Genomic DNA, 25,168 nt, shown 5'->3' with positions numbered 1-25,168 from the left:
AAAAACATATAGGTGATGAACAAAGCCAAGCACGTGCTTCCTCTTCATTTGGTGGAAGCCAGAACTCACAAACTTACTTTCCAGCCAAGCCACAAGTCACACACTCGCTTCTCTGGGCATAGTTCTCTTCTCTTGTATTCGCAAAACTTGCAGAACCCCAAAATCTCATTTTGTGCTCTGACTCTGTGATTCCTTTTCTTTTGTCGTTTCTTTCACGAAAGTCTTGACCTTTGGTCGGTAAATTTTTTTTTTGTAGCCGTTAAGGATGAGGACCAAACATAAATGCCAAAGCAGTTGAAAAGTTCTTAGCTTTGAGCTCTCAATCCCAATAAAAATCAACCGTTTCGTTTCATTGGGTTAGTAAATGCAGCTACTTCGTTCTTGATTCTGGAAGAAAAGATTGTAGATTGACGAACCGGGTTCGGTTTCGGATCCTGAACCGGAAATGTCAACTGGGTAGATCCGTTTAATCAGCCTGAGTTCAACTATGAAAAGGTTTTACCTTTTTCTTGTTTTGGTATACATTTCAACTTCTCCGTGTTACTCTCTTGTTACAATCGAAGAAGAACGAGACATTCTGCTTCAATTCAAAGACAGTATCACTGACGATCCTTACAACAGCTTAGCCTCTTGGACCCTCGACGGAGACATCTGCAATAGCTTCAACGGAGTCACTTGTAACCCTGAAGGATTCGTTGACAAGATCGTTCTCTGGAACACAAGTCTCGCCGGAAGACTATCTCCGAGATTGTCCGGTTTAAACTCTATTCGAGTTCTGACCTTGTTTGGCAACAGGTTTACAGGTAACCTACCGCTGGATTACTCAAAGTTACAGACTTTGTGGACCATTAACGTTAGCTCCAACGCGTTGTCCGGTTCGATCCCTGAGTTCATCGGTGGGTTAACTAGCTTAAGGTTTCTCGACTTGTCTAGAAACGGTTTCTCCGGTGAGATTCCTACTTCTCTGTTTAGGTTCTGCGACAAGACCAAGTTCGTTTCTTTGTCTCGTAACAACCTCTCCGGACCAATCCCTGGTTCAGTAGCGAACTGTAACAACCTCGTAGGGTTTGACTTCTCTTACAACAGTCTTAACGGAGTGCTACCGCCTGGGGTCTGTGATATTCCTGTGCTTGAGTATATCTCAGTGAGGAACAATTTGCTCTCTGGTGATGTCTCTGAGGAGGTGGTGAAGTGTCAGAGGCTGAGCCATGTTGATCTAGGGAGCAATATGTTCCAAGGGTCGGGGCCTTTTGAGGTTCTTGGGTTCGTGAACATAACTTATGTTAACGTCTCTTGGAACCGGTTCGGTGGGGAGATTGGAGAGGTGGTTGGTTGTGGTCAGAGATTGGAGTTTTTGGATGCTTCTTATAATGAGTTAACCGGTGGGATCTCTAGAGGTGTGACTGGTTGCAAAAGTCTCAAGCTTTTGGACTTGGAGTCTAATAAGATCAACGGGAGTATCCCTGGAGGTATTGGGAAGATGGAGAAGCTCTCGGTTGTTAGATTAGGTGGTAACTCTATAGATGGGGAGATACCAAAGGAGATTGGAAGCTTGGAGTATCTACAGGTTTTGAATCTGCATGATCTCAACTTAGTTGGTGAGGTTCCAGAGGATGTCTCCAACTGCAGATTACTTCTTGAACTGTGAGTTTAAGTTTTGATGTTTTAGTTTTTGTTACTGTATATGAATCTCTCTCTCATTGTTGTTGCTTTGCAGAGATGTTTCAGGGAATGGTTTAGAAGGAGAGATCCCTAAGAAGCTACTAAACTTAACAAACCTGGAGATTCTTGACCTGCATGGTAACCGCATCAACGGAAGCATTCCATCTGAGCTTGGAAGCCTCTCCAGGATCCAGTTTCTTGATCTTTCGCTGAACTCTCTTTCAGGGTCAATCCCTTCTTCCCTCGGTAGCTTGAATAAGCTAACTCATTTCAACGTCTCCCACAACAATCTCTCCGGTGTTATCCCTCCTGCTCCTGTATTACAAGCTTTTGGAGCTTCTGCATTTGAAAACAACCCTCTCCTTTGCGGTGATCCTCTTGTAACCACTCCCTGCAACTCACGTGGAGCCACAGCAAAGGGCAGAAACTCTGAAGCTCTAAGCGTTTCGGTTATCATTGTCATAGTTGCTGCAGCTGTGATCCTCTTTGGCGTCTGTCTAGTCCTTGGTTTGAACCTCAGAGCTCGTAAAAGAAGAAAAGACGAAGAAGAAGAAGAAGTAGTCACACTCGAAACCACTCCTCTAGCCTCTTCAATAGACTCAAGCGGCGGTGGTGTGATAATAGGCAAACTCGTTCTCTTCAGCAAGAACTTGCCTTCAAAGTACGAAGACTGGGAAGCTGGCACAAAAGCTCTCCTCGACAAGGACAATATAATCGGTATGGGATCCATTGGCTCAGTCTACAGAGCATCATTCGAAGGTGGAGTCTCCATCGCAGTGAAGAAGCTTGACACGTTAGGAAGAATCAGAAACCAAGAAGAGTTTGAGCAAGAGCTCGGACGCCTCGGAGGTTTGCAGCATCAGAACCTCTCTTCTTACCAAGGCTACTACTTCTCCTCAACAATGCAGCTGATTCTCTCCGACTTCGTCCCCAACGGTAGCCTCTACGATAATCTCCACTCAAGAATCTACCCTGGAGCTAGCACTAGCCACGGCAATACTGACTTGAACTGGCACATGAGGTTTGGGATTGCGTTAGGAACCGCGAAAGCGCTTTCTTTCCTTCATGATGATTGTAAACCAGCGGTTCTTCATCTCAATGTGAAGTCCACCAACATTCTTCTAGATGAAAAGTACGAAGCAAAGCTATCAGATTATGGTTTAGAGAAGTTTCTCCCGGTTCTTGATAGTTTCGGTAGTAGGACCAAGAAGTTTCATAACGCGGTTGGGTACATTGCTCCGGAGCTGGCTCAGCAGAGTTTGAAAGCGAGTGAGAAATGCGATGTGTATAGCTACGGTGTGGTGCTTCTTGAGCTGGTTACAGGTAGAAAACCGGTTGAGTCTCCATCAAGGAACCAAGTCTTGATATTGAGAGATTACGTGAGGGATATGTTGGAGACCGGTTCGGCTTCTGATTGTTTTGACAGGAGGTTGAGGGAGTTTGAAGAGAATGAGCTGATTCAGGTTATGAAGTTAGGACTGCTTTGCACGTCGGAGAATCCGTTGAAGAGACCGAGTATGGCTGAGGTTGTGCAAGTTCTTGAATCTATCAGAAATGGATTTGGATCATGATGAAAGCTTCTTTTAAAAAAATTCTTTTGAGTAAAAAGATTGCATAGAAAATGTGCAGGTTAGTGTTCAGAGATTAGAAAAGGTTTATTCTTTTGTTCACAAACTTTTTGAGATTTTTTACATGTTTCACAACCTTTTCTTGATACGTTTATAAAAACAAAGCACAGCACAAGTTACCGTAACAGAATCTAAACCATCAGGGTTCGATAGACAGGAAGATAGTAAGATCCCTGGATAACCAAGCATATTTGTCAAAGCTAATTAAAGTGAATGACTATGTAAAAAGAAATACAAATAACATGAACTAGGTAATAACCCGCGCCTTGCGCGGGATGTGATTATTAGTTTTGTTATTTTTTAATAAAAACACATTAAATCTGTTTAATCTGGATATTGGTTCAGTTTTAAATTATTTTTTTGGTTTATTCTGTTAGAATGTTTGATTTTTTGGTTTTTTCGGTAGAAACCAAAAATTATTATTATTTGTTTATTTTTATGTTATAAATTTTAGATAATCGTCATGTCGAAACAATGGTTTCATATTATAGTTTGTAAACGGATAATAGTTCAAGAAAAAGAAAAAAAAATTATTAAGACTAATCATTTCACTACAATTTGGTCGGTCGTGAAAGAAGCATTAAGAAAAAAATATATTTCAACTTCCAAAAAAAATAGATACTTCAGTAGTGGTAAATACTTATAAAGTTTTCACATCAAGGTGCACATGTATGTGTATATAAAATTATATAAAAATAAATGACAAATATATAAAGATATTGTTAATTAATATTAATGACATTTTTGTTCTAAATAATACATGAAAGATAAAATTAAAATTAATTAAAAGGTAAAAAGGCCTTGATATTAGTGAATTTTTTTATATAAAAAAATCAACTGTATCCGTAAATAGAGGTGGACACAGATCGAATATCCGAGTATTTGAAGAAATTCATGTCGATTCAATCTTTAGCCACTTGGATAGTCGGTGATTGTGATATCCGAAATGATTTAGAATTTTAAAGAATATTCGATTTGATCCGTAAATAAAATTAAAAAAAATAATTGAAAATTTAATAATAACGTTTTATTACAAAAATAAAATATTATTTACTTTTTAAATTTTAATACCTAATATAATAAATTTAATTTATAAAAATATTGTAAAACTTATATAAACTATAATATATATAACATATATATATATATATAATTCTGTACATATATGTATATATATGCATATAATAGATCGAATTTGATAATCGCTCTTAAAAATATTGGTATTTGTGATTTGCTTTTCTTTAATTGTGTTTTAGTAATTGATTTGCTTCGTAAAGTTACGGATATCCATATTTTTTGGTTCAATTCAAAACGGATAACGAATTGAATCAAAACTTATTAATATTTTGTCCAACTTTATCGGTAAACAATAAAAATAATATATATATAGTTTAGCTTTTGATTCGTTATTTGTTTTGATTCGAACCGAAAAATCCAAAGTTTTATTGGAACCATGCATATGAATTTTATATTAAAAAAATAAAAAGTATATAGTGTGAACACATTTATGAATATAGTGTGAATGCATTAGCATATTTATTATCAAATCATTGTGAAGCTGCCACGTGTCTATTATAGTGTGAATGCATTTATTACAATGCTTCTCCTTTAATATATAAGGGATATGGAATATATATCGCATATTTGTCAAATAGGTGAAAGTGAAACCACTTTGTTATCTTACCAAAAAAGAAAGAGGATGATAAAAGGGAAAGAAAATCAAAAACCATAATAGGAGGTAAACAAAACAAATGAAGTTCTTTAGGTTTGTACAACATTGTGCTTGTGCATCATCACCATCACCACTCCTTGTATCTATTTCATCTCTAGGAACAACAAGCACTTGAAGAAGAGCACTCGGATCTCGGATCAACAGTCTTTGTTTGAAGTATTCAGATTCAATTGTTGTTTTCCATTGCTTTGATACACATTTAAATCTCATGAGAGGTTTCATTGCAAGTCTTTCTAGAATAAGCTCAACCACATGGTGAGGTAGCGATTCCATTACTCAGACCCAATATGTTTTATGTTCAGTTCTTTTGATTGAGCTTAGGCTTATTTGTATATAGAGTAGCCAGTTTGAATGATCCGAGTGTAATTAGTAATCCGTAAGCAAAAGGAAAAAGGAATTCTCAACGCTAACCTTTTTTTCCTAACGAAACACGGAAGATAATTACAAATTTCATAAAGATGATCATGTTATAAAACCCATCTAACCAGACTTAACCGGATGCTTGTAGGAATCGAATTGGTTTCTTTCTGGTTGGCAGAAAATAGATGAGAGAAATCTTAAATATTGCGCTTGGTTCAATTCAACCCACCAATCCGGTTTGGCTGGTTTATAACTGGTCGACTTATTGACCAGTACGGCACCTTATTATTCAAAACGGAATCATTTTCGGTTCAGTACAACTTTGTGAGAATTTTTTACATGTTTCACAAACTTTTCTTGATACGTTTATATAACAACAAGCACATCTTTCTCAAACAAATTACCGAAACAGAATGACTGTAAAAAACGAGCATATTAAAGTGACAGTAAAAAAATAAAATTACACCAATACGTATAATTTTGCAATTTGCAAATAAAACACACAAATTTAGTAAAGTTAAAAATCATACAGCTATGTCAAACGTAAGTGAAATAGAAAAATAATCAAGTTTATTGAAACTCCTCAAGCATGAAAGAAAGACTGATACACAGGGTGAAATAAAACCAAAGACCATATCAGGAGGAAAACAAAAATCATGATATTTTCTTGTTTTGTACACCGTCGTGCTTCATCAACCCTCTCCCTTGTATCTATTTCATGTGTAGGAACAACAACCACTTGAAGAAGAGCACTCGGATCTTGTTTCAACAGTCTTTGTTTGAAGTATTCGGATTCGATTGTTGATTTCCATTGTCTTGATACGCATTAAAATCTCATGAGAGGTTTCACCGCGAGTCTCTCTAGGATAAGCTCAACCACATCGTGAGGTAACGATTCCATAACTAAAAAAAAAAACAACCTGTTTAGTCAATTTGAAAGATACGAGTGTGATTAGGAATACGTATGCAAAAGGAGAAAAGGAACTTTCAACACTTACCTTATCCTTTATCAACACTTGGAAGATAATGATAAAGTTCGGAACTCTACTGTAACCTCTTCGTATTGATCACACGAACACCACCGATTACACGTTGCTAATGACAACTCTCACGATCTCATGGCGACACTTCATTCACATCATCATCATTAAGCATACCTCTCCCGAAATACACATGACGGTCTAATATAGAAGAGAAAAGCTTCAACGGCAAAGCCTCCAACAGAGGTAGAGTCTTTGCCTCTCCCTGCCACGTCACTCATAGTCAATGGCTGTGTTGACTTCTTCGGGAGTTATGACGTACGGTACGTATCAGATAATTACGAATTTCATGAATTTCTGGTTAGGAAAAAATCGATGAGTGAACAAAAAACAAAAGAGCAAAAACGCTTAAAATAGTAATTTAGAGAGAGAAAAGCAGATCGGGTTGAGGGCTCCGACGTCCGGCCGGCGCGTGAGCGCGCGTGCCGTCGCCGGAGCCCCTCGATCTTCCACCGAGTGATTTCTACGGCTTCTCTTACTCGTCCTCTCCCTATCGCCTTGTCGGAGCTCTGGTCCGGGCCTTATCCGTTGTCTTTACCTCCGGGGGTGATCCGTCACCAGTGGAAGCGCTGTGTTTGGAGTAACGACGCGAGCGGGTGGAAGATGGGGGTGGTGAAGCCGACAGTTTCGAGTAGTCTTTCTTTTCCGGGAGGTGGAGGCTTCTAGAGCTCCATCGACGCCGGCCTTGTTACCGGGAGGCGGAGGCTTCCTCTGCTCCGCTTTCGCCGGCTCTTGTCTCCGGGGTGTAAAGGTGGTTTTGTGCCTTGCGCCGCCGGTTAGTGGTCTTCTACTTCCGTTTTTAGGTTTCTATCTTAGTTTTCTAGCGATGTTGGATTGGTTTGGCCGGAGGAGCTCTCGTTGGAGGATGATTGATGCTCTCCGGTGGTAACTGGGTGATGGTTTGCGTTAAGCCTTCTCGTCGGTGGTGGTGTTTAATAGTGACGGATTAGCTCTCCTTCTGCGATTGATGCTTTCCGATATTAGAAACTCTGTCTTGAGGGCGTTAGCGGTGATGATGTTGTGGAGCTGTTGAGCTTGGGTTGGTACCGGTGGATCGATCGTTGGAGATGGCACCGGGGTTTCGATTGTTGCGGGGTACCGTCGTGGATCGAAGCGGTGGAGCGCGAGAGCGGCGCTTCCGTTTGGGTAGCTAGGGTTTCCGGTTTTTTGGGCTTATGGACCTATGTTTGTGTGGTTTAGGATTGCCCTTTGTTGGCTAGACTTTGTAATATTTGGGCTTGCCCCACTTTTAAATAAAATTATTGATGGAAAAAAAAAAAAAATAGATGAGTGAACAGGTTCAACTTATAACCCATTAATCCGGTTTGTGAAGTTTACAGCTGGCTTCTAATCCGAAACGGCATCGTTTCGTTCACTTGATTCTTTCGAAGAGACGGTGGCGTTATCATATCAGTGACGGACGTCTTCTCCTGGTTGCCGATCAGATCCCCGACGGAGGTAACGCTTCCAATTGTTGTAAGCAATGCAGAGAGACCTTAATCGTTTTGTGTCTTGAGTTAGATAATATGATGATGGTCAAAACCTCAAAATCTCCTTTGCGCGCAGTTTTAAAACTAAGAGATGGATCAAGGAAGGCAAGTGTTTTCAGTTGATCTCCTCGAGAGATATGCCTCGAAGAATCGTGGCATGATCACATGTATGGCGGCTGGAAACGATGTGATTGTTCTGGGAACAAGCAAAGGATGGATCATCCGCCATGATTTTGGAGTTGGGAGTTCTTATGGTATACTAAATCATATTGTTTCTATTTTCAGTGGTTAAATGTATAGTAATCTTTGTTTTTGTATGGATTTATAGATATTGATCTCTCTGTTGGTCGAACTGGGGAGCAATCGATTCACAAGGTTTTTGTTGACCCTGGTGGTAGCCATTGCATTGCTACGGTCACTGGTGTTGGAGGAGCTGAAACTTTTTATACTCATGCTAAATGGCCTAAGCCGCGTGTGTTGAGCCGCTTGAAGGGTTTGTTGGTTAACTCGGTGGCTTGGAACAGGCAACAGATAACAGAAGGTTATGCTTTGGTGTTGTGATGAGTCTTCTTTTATTTTTTCACACATGGATATTGATTTTATTTAGTCTTTCGCCTGGATTTAGTTTCAACTAAGGAGATCATCCTGGGCACTCAAGATGGGCAGCTATTTGAGATGGCTGTGGATGAGAAGGATAAGAGAGAGAAGTACATCAAGTTTTTGTTCGAACTAGAAGAACTTCCTGAAGCCTTCATGGCTTTGCAGGTACTACTCTGTTTATTTTGAGTTTAAGCTGTAATGGCCAATATGTTATTTTTGTTGATATTGTATTAGTTAAGTTGGTGGCTGTTCTTTTGTTAGGTTCAATTTGTTGGATAAGCCATTAAGCTTGAAAATTTTATATGTTTGGTCGAATTTTTTTTTATCCCTGATGAGTTTTAGTCTTCCCGATCAAACCATGTTTCCTTCATTGGTTTTGTTATTCCAATCTCTGTCTTTTTGCGCAGATGGAAACAGCCAACATAAACAGTGGAATGAGGTACTATGTGATGGCTGTAACTCCCACTCGACTCTACTCGTTCACCGGGATTGGAACATTAGAAGTAAGTTCAACTCTGTTCTGCTATGCGATGACTATTTGTCCCCCATTTTATAATTTATTTTAGTTTCATGAGAGGTAAAATCAATTTGTAATCATGAAATGAACTGGGAGCATTAGAGATTAAGTTTAAGGTTCATGATATTATTAGTGAATTGGAAACTTATGGACTGGTGTTATTCTCTATGGTTCCATAATTGAGCTTCAAAGGTGAACCCTGATTGTTCTTCACTTCAAATATCACACAGAAGATTGTATGCAGCCTCCCATTGTTTAGATCATGTTGCTTCCATATCTATAATCTGAAATTGTGAATTAGATTTTCGCTATTCAGTTTCTAATCACTAAGCCTTTACTTCCAGTCTGTTTTTGCTAGTTATAAAGAACGTGCAGTTCATTTTATGGAACTTCCTGGTGAAATACCAAACAGGCAAGTGTGAATTATCTTAGGCTCATTTTGCGTATGAAAGAAATCACAAAGCGTAACCCTGCTCTCTGATCATATAATGTTTGTCGTCTTTCAGTGAACTACATTTCTTTATAAAGCAACGAAGAGCGGTGCATTTTGCGTGGCTTTCAGGAACAGGAATTTATCATGGGGGCCTAAATTTCGGTGCTCAGCACAGGTAGAATGACAATACCCATATCTCTGTGAACTATTTACTGGGATCTTTGTGTTTGTTACCCTCTTTCATAATTTCTGGTTATATCATTCTATTACTTGATTAAAATTGTTTGGTAGTTACCCAAATGGTGATGAGAATTTTGTGGAGAGCAAAGCCCTCTTGGACTACTCAAAGCTGAGTGATGGCACTGAAATAGTCAAGCCTAGTTCGATGGCACTCTCAGAATATCATTTCTTGCTTCTTATTGGGAATAAGGTTAAGGTATGTTTTGGACACATGTAGTTGATACATTCCTCGTTGCAGCTTCATCTGACTACTTATGTGTTTTGTTTCACTAGTGGGCTTACTTTTTGGTTTCTGCATTCCTTATATGTGGGGTTAGGTTGTGAATCGGATTAGTGAACAAATCATTGAAGAGCTCCAGTTTGATATAACGGCAGATTCAGCTTCGAGGGGCATAATTGGACTTTGCAGCGATGCATCTGCTGGTCTTTTCTATGCGTATGATCAGAATTCGATCTTCCAGGTCTGTTTTGGGGGTTGGCTTGTACTCGTTTATTAAGATCTTCATTAACTACTTGAGTAAAGATCTCTGATATCTTGTACTTTTTCTTCTCAATTGTGGGTTTTGGATATCTTCTCTAGGTTTCTGTAATTGATGAAGGCAGAGATATGTGGAAGGTTTACCTAGACTTGAAAGTTTTTGCTGCAGCTTTAGCAAACTGCCGTGACCCTCTCCAGAGAGACCAAGTTTATTTAGTTCAGGTGATCGTTTATCTCTGTCACCTCAATTTAGTTAATAGGAAATATTTCTCATGCCATTCCTGTTATATATGCAATTCCTTCTTATCATCAATATTTCTGTCGCTTGCGTATATCCCGTTTGCCAGAAGAATCTCTCTGGTTTTGATAATGTGTGAATTGGCACCCTCTCTTGTAGGCAGAAGCTGCATTTGCCGACAAGGAATATCTACGAGCAGCATCATTCTATGCCAAAGTAATTTCTAGCTCCTTTGTTTTACTTTGCTCTAGCATGGTATTATTCATTTTGATGTGGATACATGTTTTCTTGCAGATCAATTATGTAATATCTTTTGAAGAGGTCACGTTGAAGTTTATTAGTATCAACGAACCGGTAAACATTTACATTTGTATTTTTGCTTGTTTTAAATATATACCATAAAGCGCATTTCAGAACGTCAAATCTCTATTTTCGTGCTTGCTGTTTAGAAGAGAAAAATGTGTTTCACATGTGGGCTTTAATATTCACCGGTTTATATTGCTTATGTGATTGCAGGAAGCTTTGAGAACCTTCCTGTTGCGGAAGCTTGATACTCTTTCAAAGGATGATAAATGCCAAATTACAATGATATCAACATGGGCAACTGAGCTGTATCTGGACAAGGTTTAGCTTTTGCTTCTATGCACAACTTATTCTTTGTTCTCACTTCTAAGTAAACACATATATTGGGTTTCTTATGTTCAGTAAATATTATATACTTTCATACTTCGTTTGTTATAAAGTCATAATTCCTCTTGTTGATTTTACTTTCTGGTTTGTTTCTGAGTCTTATCGTATTTCGGTGTTTTGGCTCTTGAATGTGGATTAGATAAATCGGCTGCTTTTGGAAGATGATACTGCTATAGAAAACCGTAACTCAGAGTATCACTCAGTCATTCAAGAATTCCGTGCTTTCATGAGCGACTGCAAGGATGTATTAGATGAGGCAACAACCATGAAACTTCTGGAGAGGTAATTTCCACAAGTATCCCATGCAATATACTAAAATTATTTTGTTACCCAGTGAGCACTTGGACCTTTGTGATGATGTTGTTTATTATTTTCTGGAATAAGCCATTCTCTTTAAGACTGTTCTAAGCACATCTCCTAGGATATATCTTGCTTAGAGTGTGAAACATCGCCTTTTTCGTTCTTTCATTCCTTTTTTGCTTTTGTTGTAGTTATGGTCGGGTTGAAGAGTTGGTATATTTTGCAAACCTGAAGGAGCAGTATGAAATCGTTATTCACCATTATATTCAGGTAAAGGGCCTGATAAGCTTTATATAATTGATTCATAGAGATACAAGATATTACTCAGGGTTGTTCAAGTTACTGAGTTTTTTTCTCTATCCGTTAGCAAGGAGAAGCAAAGAAAGCTTTGGAGGTGCTCCAGAAATCTTCAGTTTCAGATGAGCTTCAGGTGTGCAAAAAGTAACAACAGTTTTATTCAGAAAAAAGTGTGGTCTCCGAATCTTTGCTTCGTCCTGTAGCTAAAATATGTTTTTCCATTTCAGTATAAATTTGCGCCAGAACTTATTATGCTTGACGCGTATGAAACCGTGGAAGCATGGATGGCCAGTAAAAATCTGAATCCAAGGAGACTGATTACTGCAATGATGCGTTACTCAAGCGAACCTCATGCAAAGTATTTACCCACTTTTCAACTAAATGTCCATTCACTCTGTGTTATCAGTCTTACCAACAACTCCTCATATTAAACTGCAGGAACGAGACACATGAAGTCATAAAATACCTTGAGTTTTGCGTCCATAGTTTGCATAACGAGGATCCAGGGATTCACAATTTACTTCTCTCATTATATGCCAAGCAGGTCTGGTTGAGTCCCTTCAATATTTTCTCTTTGTTTTAGCCATTAAACTTTTAGAAGCCTGTACTTAATCCATAAAGCAACGTCGAGGGTTACTATTTTTCTTTTCCACTTGTAATATTGTGACAAGAATTTATGAAAAAGTGATACATAATGGTTTTCATTTTATATATCCAATTATCAGGAAGATGACAGTGCCCTCCTCCGTTTCCTGCAATGCAAATTTGGGAAAGGACGAGAGAACGGTCCTGAATTTTTCTACGATCCCAAATATGCATTGCGCCTATGTCTCAAGGAAAAGAGAACTCGTGCCTGTGTCCATATATACAGTATGATGTCTATGCATGAAGAGGCGGTGGCCCTTGCTCTTCAGGTAATAATCCCCTTTTGTAAAAAGTGGTATTATCTGTTTCTGTCTTCTGTGCGCAATCTTTAGATTATGACATATTCAGAAACAAAACTGCTACCGAAAGATACTGAATTAGCTAGCACAATTGTTTCTGTTTTACAGATTGACCCAGAACTTGCTATGGCTGAGGCTGATAAGGTTGAAGATGATGAAGACCTGAGAAAGAAGCTGTGGCTGATGGTTGCAAAGCATGTCGTCAAACAGGAAAAGGGAGCGAAAAGGGAAAACATAAGGAAAGCTATTGCCTTTCTCAAGGAAACTGATGGCCTTCTAAAGATTGAAGATATTTTGCCATTCTTTCCGGACTTTGCCTTGATAGATGACTTCAAGGTTAGTCAACTTATTCTCTTTTCCAGGCACACAAACAGCTCTGTCTTGGCTTAACCAACTTGCTTCTCCGCTTGTTATTTTCTTCAAAACCCTTGTACAGGAAGCGATTTGCTCATCTCTGGAGGATTACAACAAGCAAATAGAACAATTGAAAGAGGAGATGAACGATGCCACACGTGGTGCAGATAATATTAGAAATGATATTAGTGCCCTAACTCAAAGATATGCTGTAATCGACCGCGAAGAGGAATGCGGGGTATGCCTTCCTAAGTTGAATAGTATCATGTAAATATGAATCAAAATTTTGGACGATCCAAAATAATGAGTACACCTATCCATTTCATCGTGTATTACCAGGTTTGTAAACGTAAAATCTTGACGATGACCGGGGATTTCAGAATGGCTCAGGGATATTCATCATCTGGACCACTGGCTCCTTTCTATGTTTTTCCTTGTGGGCACTCTTTCCATGCACAGTGCCTGATTACACATGTCACAAGCTGTGCACACGAAGAGCAAGTAAGTCTCAAATCATGAATTCCCTCTTATTCACATGTGCAGTATTAGATACTGCAAACTTCAGCAATATTCAGTAGCTTAATTCTACTTTCAGTGAATACATGAATCTGTACCAATGTTAAAATGACTATTTCATTTTTGGATTGGTTTCCGAAAAAATCTGTCTAGGCCGAGCATATACTCGATCTGCAGAAGCAGCTGACATTGCTTGGTAGTGAAACCCGGAGGGATATGAATGGTAATCGATCTGATGAACCTATAACTAGCACAACTACTGCAGACAAGGTAAAAACATTTGTTTCATTTCTCGTGATTTTTGTTTATCTTCTCTTAAGATCAAATGGCTTGACATATTTTCCTTACCATGAGGCAGCTTCGATCAGAGCTAGATGATGCTATCGCCAGCGAATGCCCGTTCTGTGGAGAATTAATGATCAATGAGATCACTCTGCCTTTTATTAAACCTGAGGAAACACGACACTCTGCTTCATGGGACCTCCGACCACAGACCAACTTAGCAAACCAGAGGACCATTTCTTTGCCTGTTTGATTTGTGTAAACACCGTGATAGCTTTGGAGTGTGAATGTGATTTCGAGTGCGAATGTAATATTATTATTAAACATGCTTCTTGAGATTCATACATACAATAAGTTTGATCACCTACTTGTAACTCTATATCTAAATGCTCGCTTGACTATTATTTCAATCTGAAAAGATCCTTTTGTTATTCATGATTTTCATCAGTGATGTGATTCGTCCTCGGGTTCAATATCTTTTTCTGCAGATATTTTCTTCGACAGAGCCTGCTTGCCCCAGCGCTTCAAGTCATAGGCTCTCTTGAAAGGTTTCTTCTCCTTGGTAAGTCTTTTATTTGTAATAGCGATTGCAAGATCGTTCGGGAACAAAGTTTGCCAGACAAAGCCGTGGAGAAGCGTGGAGACGAACAAAACGCAGACCATAGCCGAGGAAATGAAGGAGAGAGTGATTGCTAGAGCTCGGCTAGGGAAACAAGGTACTGCTTCTGCATATTTTATTGTTGCTACTGATGCTGTTGTCATAGGAAAAGTATATGACCACCACGCCACTGAGAACCTGCACATGATGATTGCCAATTAGTTGCATGATCAATACATATAAGAGCCTGAGAAATTGTGTAAAACTTGAGATGAGACTTACTTGAATCCAGTGAAGAAATTGATCCGAACTACAAGGGAAATGTATAGGAACAGTGCAATGAAGAAGCAAGTTCTTGAACATCCGTCGAACTGTCCATAGATTGTGTTCCAAGCGATACTTGCTGCTGATGGTGCAGCTATGAACATGGAGTAAACAGGGTGAAGCTCTTTAGGCAAAGCTTCACTTGTGGGAAGTCTCTGATAAAGTGTTACAAACACAACTAAGTAATGTGCAAAACCTACTGCCCACAGGAACTTAGCAACTTCGTTCCATCCAACTTTGGAAGCTAAGATGGCTCCAACGAAGTTCCCTACAATAGAAAGATGAGAAGACGGGTTTGCGACTTTGCAGAGCCGCCTTCTCCCTCCCGACAACCATTGTCCGTAAATCTTAAGCTCAAGGAAGAAGTAAGGACCCATGAAAACGCACCAGATGGCTGGATGGAGGGGTTTTTGCGAGAGCACCGGAGGTACGCTGATGGCTAGAAACATGCAAACCACCCAAGGAGCAAAGAAGAAGTTGACCCTAACGGGATGGAAGTACTCTCGTTTCACAGCTTCGAAGTAGAAGATGCATTTGAGTATGTAAGTGAAGGAGACAGAGACTAAGGCTACTAGTGCCAATAGCCATATAACTAAGTTGATCATCGGTGGGATGTGTAAGAAGTGTGTAGCGGGGCTTTTAGCTAGTGCAAGCCACAAGACAGCTTGACTGCTAAGTCCTAAACAGATTCCGTAGCATCCTATAGGGAACCTGAGAAGAAAAGGCCATTGCTCTTCTTTTGGAAGCAGAATATCTTCATTGTCCTGCAACAGAATAGAGTCAGAACTAACTTATCAAATCTTCGAAGAGAGAAGAGGAAGATGGAGTTGTTACCTTGACTTCATCTAACTCGGGTCCTCTAAGAGCAGCAAAGTATCTTCCCGCAGAAACGTTTTCATTTATAGATTCATCTTTGGTCTCACCATCTTCACCTCTCAAAGAGTTCTCAATGTCTCTCTCCCTTATTACAGAAGGCAAGAGAGAGTTCTGTTTGCTGAGCGTTGATTTGGTTCTGAAGATACTGAAGTCCCCTTTCCGACCATCTCCACCGTTGTTGATGATTCCGCGTGTTTCAAACCCGGCAAAGCTACGACCACTCCTCGGTAAACTCTTCTTCTCACCTCTTCCTTTAGATTCTCTGTTGAGCACGGAGAAGCCCGTCTCTAGCGACACTTGTCTGCTGAAGCCTCGGTATGGTCGTTGCCTCCCACGGTTTGGTCCTCTGTTGCTGGAAAACCTCTTGTTCTTATCTTGCTGTTGCGGTTCTTGCTCTGCATCTTCTTCTGGTACAACTTCATTGATGTCGGCAAAGTTGGAACGAGGAGCTGATTGTTTTTGTTCCATTTGATACGAGAAACTCGACACTTGAAACAGAGGAGAAGGTATTTCTTCTCTATTATGCGAGCAAGCATGTTGATGTATATAGAGAGAGAGAGGTCATGGAGTAAGTTTAAAAGTACAGCTTGTGGTTTAAGAAACCACGAGAAAGCTTGGTGAATGGTGTACGTGAATCGACACTTTCCTGTAAAGTTTCTGAGGTTTCTCGTGAAAGTGTTTCGATCCCCCAACAACTTGGAGAAAGGAGAGACGACGAAAGAACGTAAGGAAGAAAAAAAAAGGCCGTTCCATTAGTCACGAGACTCAAATGCAAAGCCAAAGTCAAAGACTGTGTCTTTTATTTGCAACAGACTCATAGGTTGGATCTGTTCGGCATGGTTGATGATTCTCCATATCTATTTGCTCCTTTTGTGAACTTGAAAGGTATTTTCTAATCCTTATAGCTAATGGTTATGAGTAATTAGTTTGACGAAGATTATCAAGAAGTCGGTTAGTTCAATATGGGATTTGAGTCAAGAGATTGGTAAACAGGAAGTTACTTTGTTCATGCAGGTAAGTTCTCTAATACTCCTATCATTTTCCTACCGCTTTCGTGGCATTTAACTCGGTTTGAACTTGGATGAAAATATGATCAAACTTAGTAACAAAAATTTAATGATGCGTGTGGTTAGATTTGTACGGAGAGATTTTTGAAAGAAATTACTATTTGCGAATCAATAAATTACAAGTAAAATTGGTACAATAATTGGAAAAATAATACAAAAAGTCGAGCAACTAATTATATGAATAGAAATAAAAATATTAGTATATATTCTTCTTCGTTTTAAGAGATTTTTTTCATGGATTTGGTCCCTTGTTGGCTTTTACCTTTCCTTTTATCCAAACAATAAACTTTAATTCATCGAGACACAAAAACAAAACAATACAAAAACTGACGATAAATCAATTAGTAACCTACTAACCTCACATGGATTGGCCCAAAAGACAAACTCACATAAGCTGTCATTATCTCTCTCTACTATTATTTTCTTTTCACCTTTTCAAAAACTAAAATATGAACATAAACTCTTTAAAAAAATTTGGTTTGCCAACCAACACGTTAGATCTCTATATAATTATATATATGCGTTATGAGAATGAAATCAGAACAACTTGGATACAATTACATTATATGAAATGAAGCATTATATAGAAGCCTAAAACATTTAGTAGAGTTACCACCTTAAAAGGTTAACTATATTTGAACACACCTAGACAAGTCTAATGATAAACTTAAACCCTACATTAGCTAAAACATCAACATCTTATCAAAACATATTTAATAATACTTATTGAATTTTGGATGCCACGTTTCTTTCATCTGAGTAGAGTGATTCGTCAATTATAGTAAACAATAGGAACAATAAAAAATTTTGTGTACTAGAGTTTAAAAAAAAGTGTATTAGAGTATACAAAAGAAACACAAAATAAATAACAAACAAACGGTTTGTTGATTTGTTGAGGAAGAACAAACTCTTAAGCTAAGCTTCAATACATCTCGATCAAAATCATAAATTACAAATCATCATAAGAATACAAAATGTTTATAGAAATAGTATTTTAATGTATTGAAAATGAAAGATACAATCTTATTTATTTTAGTTTTTCACCCTACTTTTCCCCTTGTGTTATATATATTCCCCTTTTTTCATACTCATAGTTTATCCCCAATCAGTGTAAACCATTTACAATTAATTTGATTCTCCCCTACCCTCAAACCGGTTCAAAACATAGCAGAAATTCCAAAAGAATCAAGAAGCATAATCCGAAAAATATCGAAAAAATAAAAATAACTTCACCGGTTTAAACCCGGTCTCTTTTCTCACACTTTCACTTCTGGTTAAGCAATTTGGATCTCTTCCTAGCTTCGCTGTAGAGAACCACTCCCATAATCGTGACACCGAACCCGGCAACACCCATCACCGTCACCGGATTCCTAAATATCAAAACGGAGACTCCGGCAGCCACCGCGGCTTTTCCGTTGCCCAAAACCTGCAAAGTGAGAGCACTTGTGTGCTTTGTCACCAAGAAGTTAGTCAAGTTTACTAAATAAGCAACTGTCGCATTCCCTGCGAGCAAGAAGATGATCAATGGATCCGTCCTCGCCTTTTCAATTAGGATACTTAACACGTTTCCTTCGATGTAGAGTGTAAATGGTAGTAAGATACAAGCTGCCATTGGTGCCATGTAGAGCAGAAGATTCATCGAATGTAGCTTCTCCGATTCCGACGTCAGAATAATCCCCTGCAAATAAACAAAATTAGATTAAACTAAACCAATAAAAAAACAAAACAAAAACTCCATTTAACTGAAGTAAGGCTGTTTAAGACACATGTGTTGTCGGAAAACTATTTTTTTTTTGTCAACTTGTCGGAAAACTATTGAAACGCAATTTCGGTTTTAACCAAACCGGTTAGGGTCAAATTTACATACCTGGACGACGGACTTAAGAGCTCTACCGGCGGTGGAAGCGACGCAAATGAGGAAACCAAAGAGATGAAACGAAGGTTCGGAGTTAGAAGCTAAGACGATGCCGGAGACAACAGGAAGAAGAGCCAAGTAAACTTCGGTGGACTCCGTTTTACACGTGATGAGGAAAGAGAAGACGGCGGTGAAGAACGGCGTGGTGGCTCCGATCGCTTGGTTGAAGGAGACGGGAATGTAACGCAGCGAAGTGTTGCCGCACACGACGGAGAGGCAGAAGATCGCCGAGAGAGAAAGGATCTTCAGAAACTGGCGGCGCGAGAGGATGTGCTGACGCGGCACGACGCCGGCGATGTTGATGACGGCGGAGCTGTAGGCGGCGCAGGAGAGCATGTGCGTCATGGTCAGGAAGATCGGGTAGCGGAAGCCGTAGTAGAAGAGGAGGTATTTGTTCAGGAGGAGGACGCCTATGTTCGAGCCGAACCAGGCGGCGATAATGGCGGCGGTGAGAATGGTCGGAGATACGGTGGGTGAGGAGAGGGAGAAAGGTTTTCCTGTGGAGGAAGAGGAGGAGTGAGGAGGCGTTTCGGGGATGTCGACGACTGCTTGCGGGGCGGTTGCGGCGGCGTCGAATCTCGGGTTGCTCATCCGCCGCGTCGTCCATGACTGAGCTTCCACCATTTTCGTTGGGGGGCAAAATGGGAATAGCAAATTTTCTCTCTTCCAGCTAGAGAGAGAGAGAGAGAGAGTCTTTATCTTTGAGATCTGAGAGTGAGAGAGGAAGTAAGAAGAAGAGGAAGATGATGAGTGTAAATCGGACGGTGAAGATTAGATTTAGCGTAGAGGTTTCGAGTGATATCAGCCGTTGGATCTGATAGTTGGAGGGAGTTCTATTATTTTAAAATAAATAAACAAATCTAGTTTTAAGATTCGAAGTCTGGTGTTGAAGCATGAGTCAGAAGTGTCGGTAGTAGGTCCACTCATTTGAGATCCCATCCAACGGAAGCAATCTTCTACGACACTGCCTAAACCTATCTCTTTAAGACACACCCTAATATGTTAACTATAAATCACTAATTACCAAGATCAAACGTTTATGTATTACATAATATGTTTCTCTTTAAAGCTTGATCATATTGTGTTTATACATTTTAACCGTGAACTGACTGAATCAATCATCTTATGCTATATTGTATAAATAAGTTATGGTCAACGTGCTTATTTTATCTATATATGTATATGTTTAGATTTTTAAACATGCATTAAAATATAATTTACACTTGACCATAGTACAATTTAATAAAGGTTGGGACATAAACGTTTAACAAAAAAAGAGGTTGTCACATATACCAAAAACAAATCAGATCTGTGAAATAATAACGCGATTTTTCTTTCACATACTACGCCAGCATTAATCACGCATTGAGTTTGTCATTAAAATGACTAAATGTGTGATCTGATATGAGCATTATGACATCTGCCACTGCCACATGATATCTTCTAGTTTATCCAGTTACTATTCCAGTCACCAAAAGTCGAATACCAATTATGGTAAGAAATACAAATACATTTTTTAAAGTATATCGTTCTAGAAAAGTAGACTTGGCCAGCATAATGCAAAATTTAGTGTTGCTTTCGGTAAAATGTTTTTTTGTATTGCATTCTATTCGTTAGTATGTTTTTTTAGGGTTCATCACTTTCTCATATTTCCAGATAATGTATGATGTATGCGATTGCTAATATCCAAGGTAATAGCTTTGTAAGATGGCTTTGTAAATTACAAATACATTATACATCACGTTTCCTTTATAAACAAATAAAGAAGGAAATACTAACAAATTGGACCAATCTTTGTCAAGAAGAAAAACAAGTTGCACCAACTGGAATTGACCAATATATCACTCATGTGAAAGAGAGTAATTTTTTTTTTTTTGAAAGAGGGTATTCTATTGATTAAGTGCCTTAATTAATTTAGAAAATGAAAAATTGTCGGTTGACAACAAAAAGGAGAAATATCCCACTTTGAAAATGAATAAACAAAAAAAGAATTATATTGTTTTTTTGACGAAAGAAAACTATATTGTTTTGTCTTTGTATCATACGATATGATCTGAAGTTATATGCGTCAGTTCTAAGTAAGATCTAAGAGTAGTGGTTTGATCAAGTCTATCTCCTTTAATACTTCAACTAAATTTTTACCCGCGCTAGAAAGTACTGATTTATTTTTGAAATTAAATAAATTATTTTTATATAATTTCTATATTAGATAATGTATAGGTTTGAATATATTTATCGGATGCACTGAACCATACCAAACTAAAAAAAACTCCCCAAAATTAAGCCAAATTTCATAAATAACCGAGCATATCATATATTTTTTGGAACCGAAAAATAGAAACCGAACTAAAGACCAAATGAGTACTTAAATTTTTAAAATACAAATTATATACCTATTAAACATAACTAAACCATTAAAAATATTTATAGTAATAATGAAACTATACGTGGTAATAATCACGTTATGTGTAAACATGTTTAAATAATCTGTCATATATTCATAGGAATTTATTGTTAGAATAATTATATAATAGATTATGGAAGAATAGTAAATTAGTTCATTTAAATTATGTAAAATATTTATATAGTTAGAGAAATATAAAGTGATACCAAGTAAATAGTTAAGTCTAATGAAATGGTCCAACAACATTGTTTAAGTAGATTTTTTAGGATTCTTTCCATTTTAATAGTATAGATATATTTATGGGGATTTATTGTTAGAGTAATTATATAATAAATTATGGGAGAATAATAAATGAATTCATTTAAATTATGAAAATATTTATATAGTTAGAGAAATATAAGGTAAGACCAGATAAATAGTTAAGTCTAATGAAATGGTCTAACAACTTTGTTTAAGTAGATTTTTTAGAACTCCTTCATTTTTAATAATATAGATATATAATAACAATATAAATTAATTAAATAAATAAATTTTAAATAAAATATAATTTGATTAGTTGCTGAGAAGTGTAGAATTCAAAGGCAAACGGTTCTTTATAACGAATTGTCTCTCTTCTCACTTCACTTTCTTCTCTATTTTTTTGCTTTTTCCATTTTTTCTATTATTTTATCATGAGAATTGAGTGCAAGAAACCTCCACTAATCATATTCTAAGAGCATCATTTACGCGGTATGCAACTCCCGTCTCTTCTTATTAATAGCAATTAAAAAAAAAAAAATCTCTACTAATAAAAGGGAGTTTTTGAGTCTTTATAGGACGTCCACATCAGCGGAAAAAATTTCTCCCGAAAGATGACATGTGGCATAAAATAAAGTTTTACATTTTAATATTACTTATTTTCGAAAATTGTAAAAAATATGTAAACATACAGCATAAAAAATGAAAAAACTACATTAAACATATGTAAGATTATTATTTTTCACTTAAAAAAAATACGGCTTATCTCCATAATGTAACATTACCGTTTTATAAAAAAAACAAAAAAAATTATATATAATTTCGAAAATAATAAATATATGTAAAACATACAACATAAAAATGGAAATACTTTTGAGTCTTTATAGGGCGTCCACATCAGCGGAAAAAATTTCTCCCGAAAGATGACATGTGGCATAAAATAAAGTTTTACATTTTAATATTACTTATTTTCGAAAATTGTAAAAAATATGTAAACATACAGCATAAAAAATGAAAAAACTACATTAAACATATGTAAGATTATTATTTTTCACTTAAAAAAAAAGACGGCTTATCTCCATATTGTAACATTACCGTTTTATGGCGTCCACATCAGCGGAAAAAATTTCTCCCGAAAGATGACATGTGGCATAAAATAAAGTTTTACATTTTAATATTACTTATTTTCGAAAATTGTAAAAAATATGTAAACATACAGCATAAAAAATGAAAAAACTACATTAAACATATGTAAGATTATTATTTTTCACTTAAAAAAAAGACGGCTTATCTCCATAATGTAACATTACCGTTTTATAAAAAAACAAAAAAAATTATATATAATTTCGAAAATAATAAATATATGTAAAACATACAACATAAAAATAGAAATACTACATTAAACATATTTGTCTAAGTTCTTCTATTAAACATTGCCGTTTTACATTAAAAATGGAAAAATACATAAATATTTAAACATCTATCTTAAAATATAAAATATAGACATTAACTAAATATAAAGTATAAGAAAGAGAAATACTCAATCTATATAAAAATAAATAATAAGTAAATATTATAAATATACGAATTATATATACAATAATAAGTAAATGCACAATTTTAAAAAAATGGAAAGAGTACATTAAATATTAAACATCTATCTTAAATGTAAAATATAGATATTAAGTAAATAGAAAGTATAAGAAAAAGAAATACACAACTTAAAAACAATGGAAAAAGTATATTAAGATTTAAACTTCTCATAAAAATGGAAAAACTACATTAAACATATGTAAGATTACCATTTTTCACTAAAAAAAAAGACGGCTTATCTCCATAATGTAACATTACTATTTTGTAAAAAACAAATTATATATAATTTCGAAAATAATAAATAATATGTAAACCTACAACATAAAAATGGAAATACTACATTAAACATATGTAAAATTACCATTTTACATCTAAAAATAACAATAATATGTAAACATACAATATAAAAAAATGGAAACTACATTAAATATATGTAAGATTACCATTGTTCACTAAAAAATGGTTTATCTTCATAATGTAACATTACCATTTTATAAAAAAAAAAGACAAAAAACATATATATAACTATTTGACTATTTGTCCAAGTTCTTCTATTAAACATTGCCATTTTACATTAAAAATGGAAAAAATACGTAAAGATTTAAACATCTATCTTAAAATATAAAATATAGACATTAACTAAATATAAATCTCTACTAATAAAATGGAGCTTTTGAGTCTCTATAGGGCGTCCACATCAGCGGAAAAAAATTCTTCCGAAAGATGACATGTGGCATAAAATAAAGTTTTACATTTTAATATTACTTATTTTCGAAAATTGTTACTAATAAAAGGGAGCTTTTGAGTCTCTATAGGGCGTCCACATCAGCGGAAAAAATTTCTCCCGAAAGATGACATGTGGCATAAAGTAAAGTTTTACATTTTAATATTACTTATTTTCGAAAATTGTAAAAAATATGTAAACATACAGCATAAAAAATGAAAAAACTACATTAAACATATGTAAGATTATTATTTTTCACTTAAAAAAAAAGACGGCTTATCTCCATAATGTAACATTACCGTTTTATGGCGTCCACATCAGCGGAAAAAATTTCTCCCGAAAGATGACATGTGGCATAAAATAAAATTTTACATTTTAATATTACTTATTTTCGAAAATTGTAAAAAATATGTAAACATACAGCATAAAAAATGAAAAAGGGAGCTTTTGAGTCTCTATAGGGCGTCCACATCAGCGGAAAAAATTTATTCCGAAAGATGACATGTGGCATAAAATAAAGTTTTACATTTTAATATTACTTATTTTCGAAAATTGTTACTAATAAAAGGGAGCTTTTGAGTCTCTATAGGGCGTCCACATCAGCGGAAAAAATTTCTCCCGAAAGATGACATGTGGCATAAAATAAAGTTTTACATTTTATTATTACTTATTTTCGAAAATTGTAAAAAATATGTAAACATACAGCATAAAAAATGAAAAAACTACATTAAACATATGTAAGATTATTATTTTTCACTTAAAAAAAAGACGGTTTATCTCCATAATGTAACATTACCGTTTTATGGCGTCCACATCAGCGGAAAAAATTTCTCCCGAAAGATGACATGTGGCATAAAATAAAGTTTTACATTTTAATATTACTTATTTTCGAAAATTGTAAAAAATATGTAAACATACAGCATAAAAATCTCTACTAATAAAAGAGAGCTTTTGAGTCTCTATAGGGCGTCCACATCAGCGGAAAAAATCTCTACTAATAAAAGAGAGCTTTTGAGTCTCTATAGGGCGTCCACATCAGCGGAAAAAATTTCTTCCGAAAGATGACATGTGGCATAAAATAAAGTTTTACATTTTAATATTACTTATTTTCAAAAATTGTTACTAATAAAAGGGAGCTTTTGAGTCTCTATAGGGCGTCCACATCAGCGGAAAAAATTTCTCCCGAAAGATGACATGTGGCATAAAATAAAGTTTTACATTTTAATATTACTTATTTTCGAAAATTGTAAAAAATATGTAAACATACAGCATAAAAAAAGAAAAAACTACATTAAACATATGTAAGATTATTATTTTTCACTTAAAAAAAAGACGGCTTATCTCCATAATGTAACATTACCGTTTTATGGCGTCCACATCAGCGGAAAAAATTTCTCCCGAAAGATGACATGTGGCATAAAATAAAGTTTTACATTTTAATATTACTTATTTTCGAAAATTGTAAAAAATATGTAAACATACAGCATAAAAAATGAAAAAACTACATTAAACATATGTAAGATTATTATTTTTCACTTAAAAAAAAGACGGCTTATCTCCATAATGTAACATTACCGTTTTATAAAAAAAACAAAAAAAATTATATATAATTTCGAAAATAATAAATAT

The 25,168-nt window shown here is 36.2% G+C and overlaps 4 protein-coding genes and 1 long non-coding RNA gene across 7 annotated transcripts; 3 read left to right on the top strand and 2 right to left on the bottom strand.

Annotated features, from left to right (window-relative positions):
- Positions 1-22: 22 nt before the first annotated feature.
- LOC103872001 (probable LRR receptor-like serine/threonine-protein kinase At1g12460) lies at positions 23-3,412 on the top strand. Its single transcript, XM_009150341.3, has 2 exons — positions 23-1,644; positions 1,718-3,412. Exons 1-2 carry the CDS (start codon positions 488-490, stop codon positions 3,231-3,233), a joined length of 2,673 nt encoding a protein of 890 aa, XP_009148589.1. The 5' UTR covers positions 23-487; the 3' UTR covers positions 3,234-3,412.
- A 4,260-nt stretch (positions 3,413-7,672) lies between these two features.
- On the top strand, positions 7,673-14,597 carry LOC103871998 (vacuolar sorting protein 18). Of its 3 annotated transcripts, none has more exons than XM_009150338.3 (24): positions 7,673-7,880; positions 7,989-8,166; positions 8,241-8,453; positions 8,538-8,677; positions 8,920-9,015; positions 9,374-9,441; positions 9,536-9,637; positions 9,754-9,898; positions 10,020-10,163; positions 10,283-10,402; positions 10,578-10,634; positions 10,713-10,772; positions 10,935-11,042; positions 11,248-11,390; positions 11,600-11,678; positions 11,776-11,838; positions 11,933-12,063; positions 12,144-12,249; positions 12,431-12,619; positions 12,758-12,985; positions 13,086-13,241; positions 13,343-13,504; positions 13,673-13,789; positions 13,878-14,234. In XM_009150338.3, exons 2-24 carry the CDS (start codon positions 8,004-8,006, stop codon positions 14,052-14,054), a joined length of 2,967 nt encoding a protein of 988 aa, XP_009148586.1. In that variant the 5' UTR covers positions 7,673-7,880; positions 7,989-8,003; the 3' UTR covers positions 14,055-14,234. The 3 variants fall into 3 exon arrangements, 2 of the variants coding, with proteins under 2 accessions (XP_009148586.1, XP_009148587.1); XM_009150339.3 differs by having other exon boundaries at positions 7,679-7,898; XR_004448366.1 differs by lacking the exon at positions 7,673-7,880 and adding an exon at positions 14,290-14,597 and having other exon boundaries at positions 8,004-8,166; positions 13,878-14,108.
- SLAC1 (guard cell S-type anion channel SLAC1) lies at positions 14,099-16,334 on the bottom strand. The gene is made up of 3 exons (XM_009150340.3): positions 15,558-16,334; positions 14,682-15,487; positions 14,099-14,597 (listed from the first exon to the last, which is right to left on the bottom strand). The coding sequence occupies exons 1-3, from the start codon at positions 16,065-16,067 to the stop codon at positions 14,246-14,248; spliced, it is 1,668 nt and encodes a 555-aa protein (XP_009148588.1). The 5' UTR covers positions 16,068-16,334; the 3' UTR covers positions 14,099-14,245.
- On the top strand, positions 16,324-17,876 carry LOC117125896. The gene is made up of 2 exons (XR_004448367.1): positions 16,324-16,484; positions 16,614-17,876. It is a non-coding gene; the product is annotated as an uncharacterized LOC117125896 (long non-coding RNA).
- On the bottom strand, positions 17,629-19,768 carry LOC103871996 (probable sugar phosphate/phosphate translocator At1g12500). The gene is made up of 2 exons (XM_009150336.3): positions 18,534-19,768; positions 17,629-18,344 (listed from the first exon to the last, which is right to left on the bottom strand). Exons 1-2 carry the CDS (start codon positions 19,203-19,205, stop codon positions 17,931-17,933), a joined length of 1,086 nt encoding a protein of 361 aa, XP_009148584.1. The 5' UTR covers positions 19,206-19,768; the 3' UTR covers positions 17,629-17,930.
- Between the last annotated feature and the right edge of the window lie 5,400 nt (positions 19,769-25,168).

The sequence above is a fragment of the Brassica rapa genome, chromosome A06 (genome assembly GCF_000309985.2).
Source record: "Brassica rapa cultivar Chiifu-401-42 chromosome A06, CAAS_Brap_v3.01, whole genome shotgun sequence".
NCBI classification, from domain to species: Eukaryota; Viridiplantae; Streptophyta; class Magnoliopsida; order Brassicales; family Brassicaceae; genus Brassica; species Brassica rapa.
This window is presented reverse-complemented; position numbering and strand designations above follow the sequence as displayed.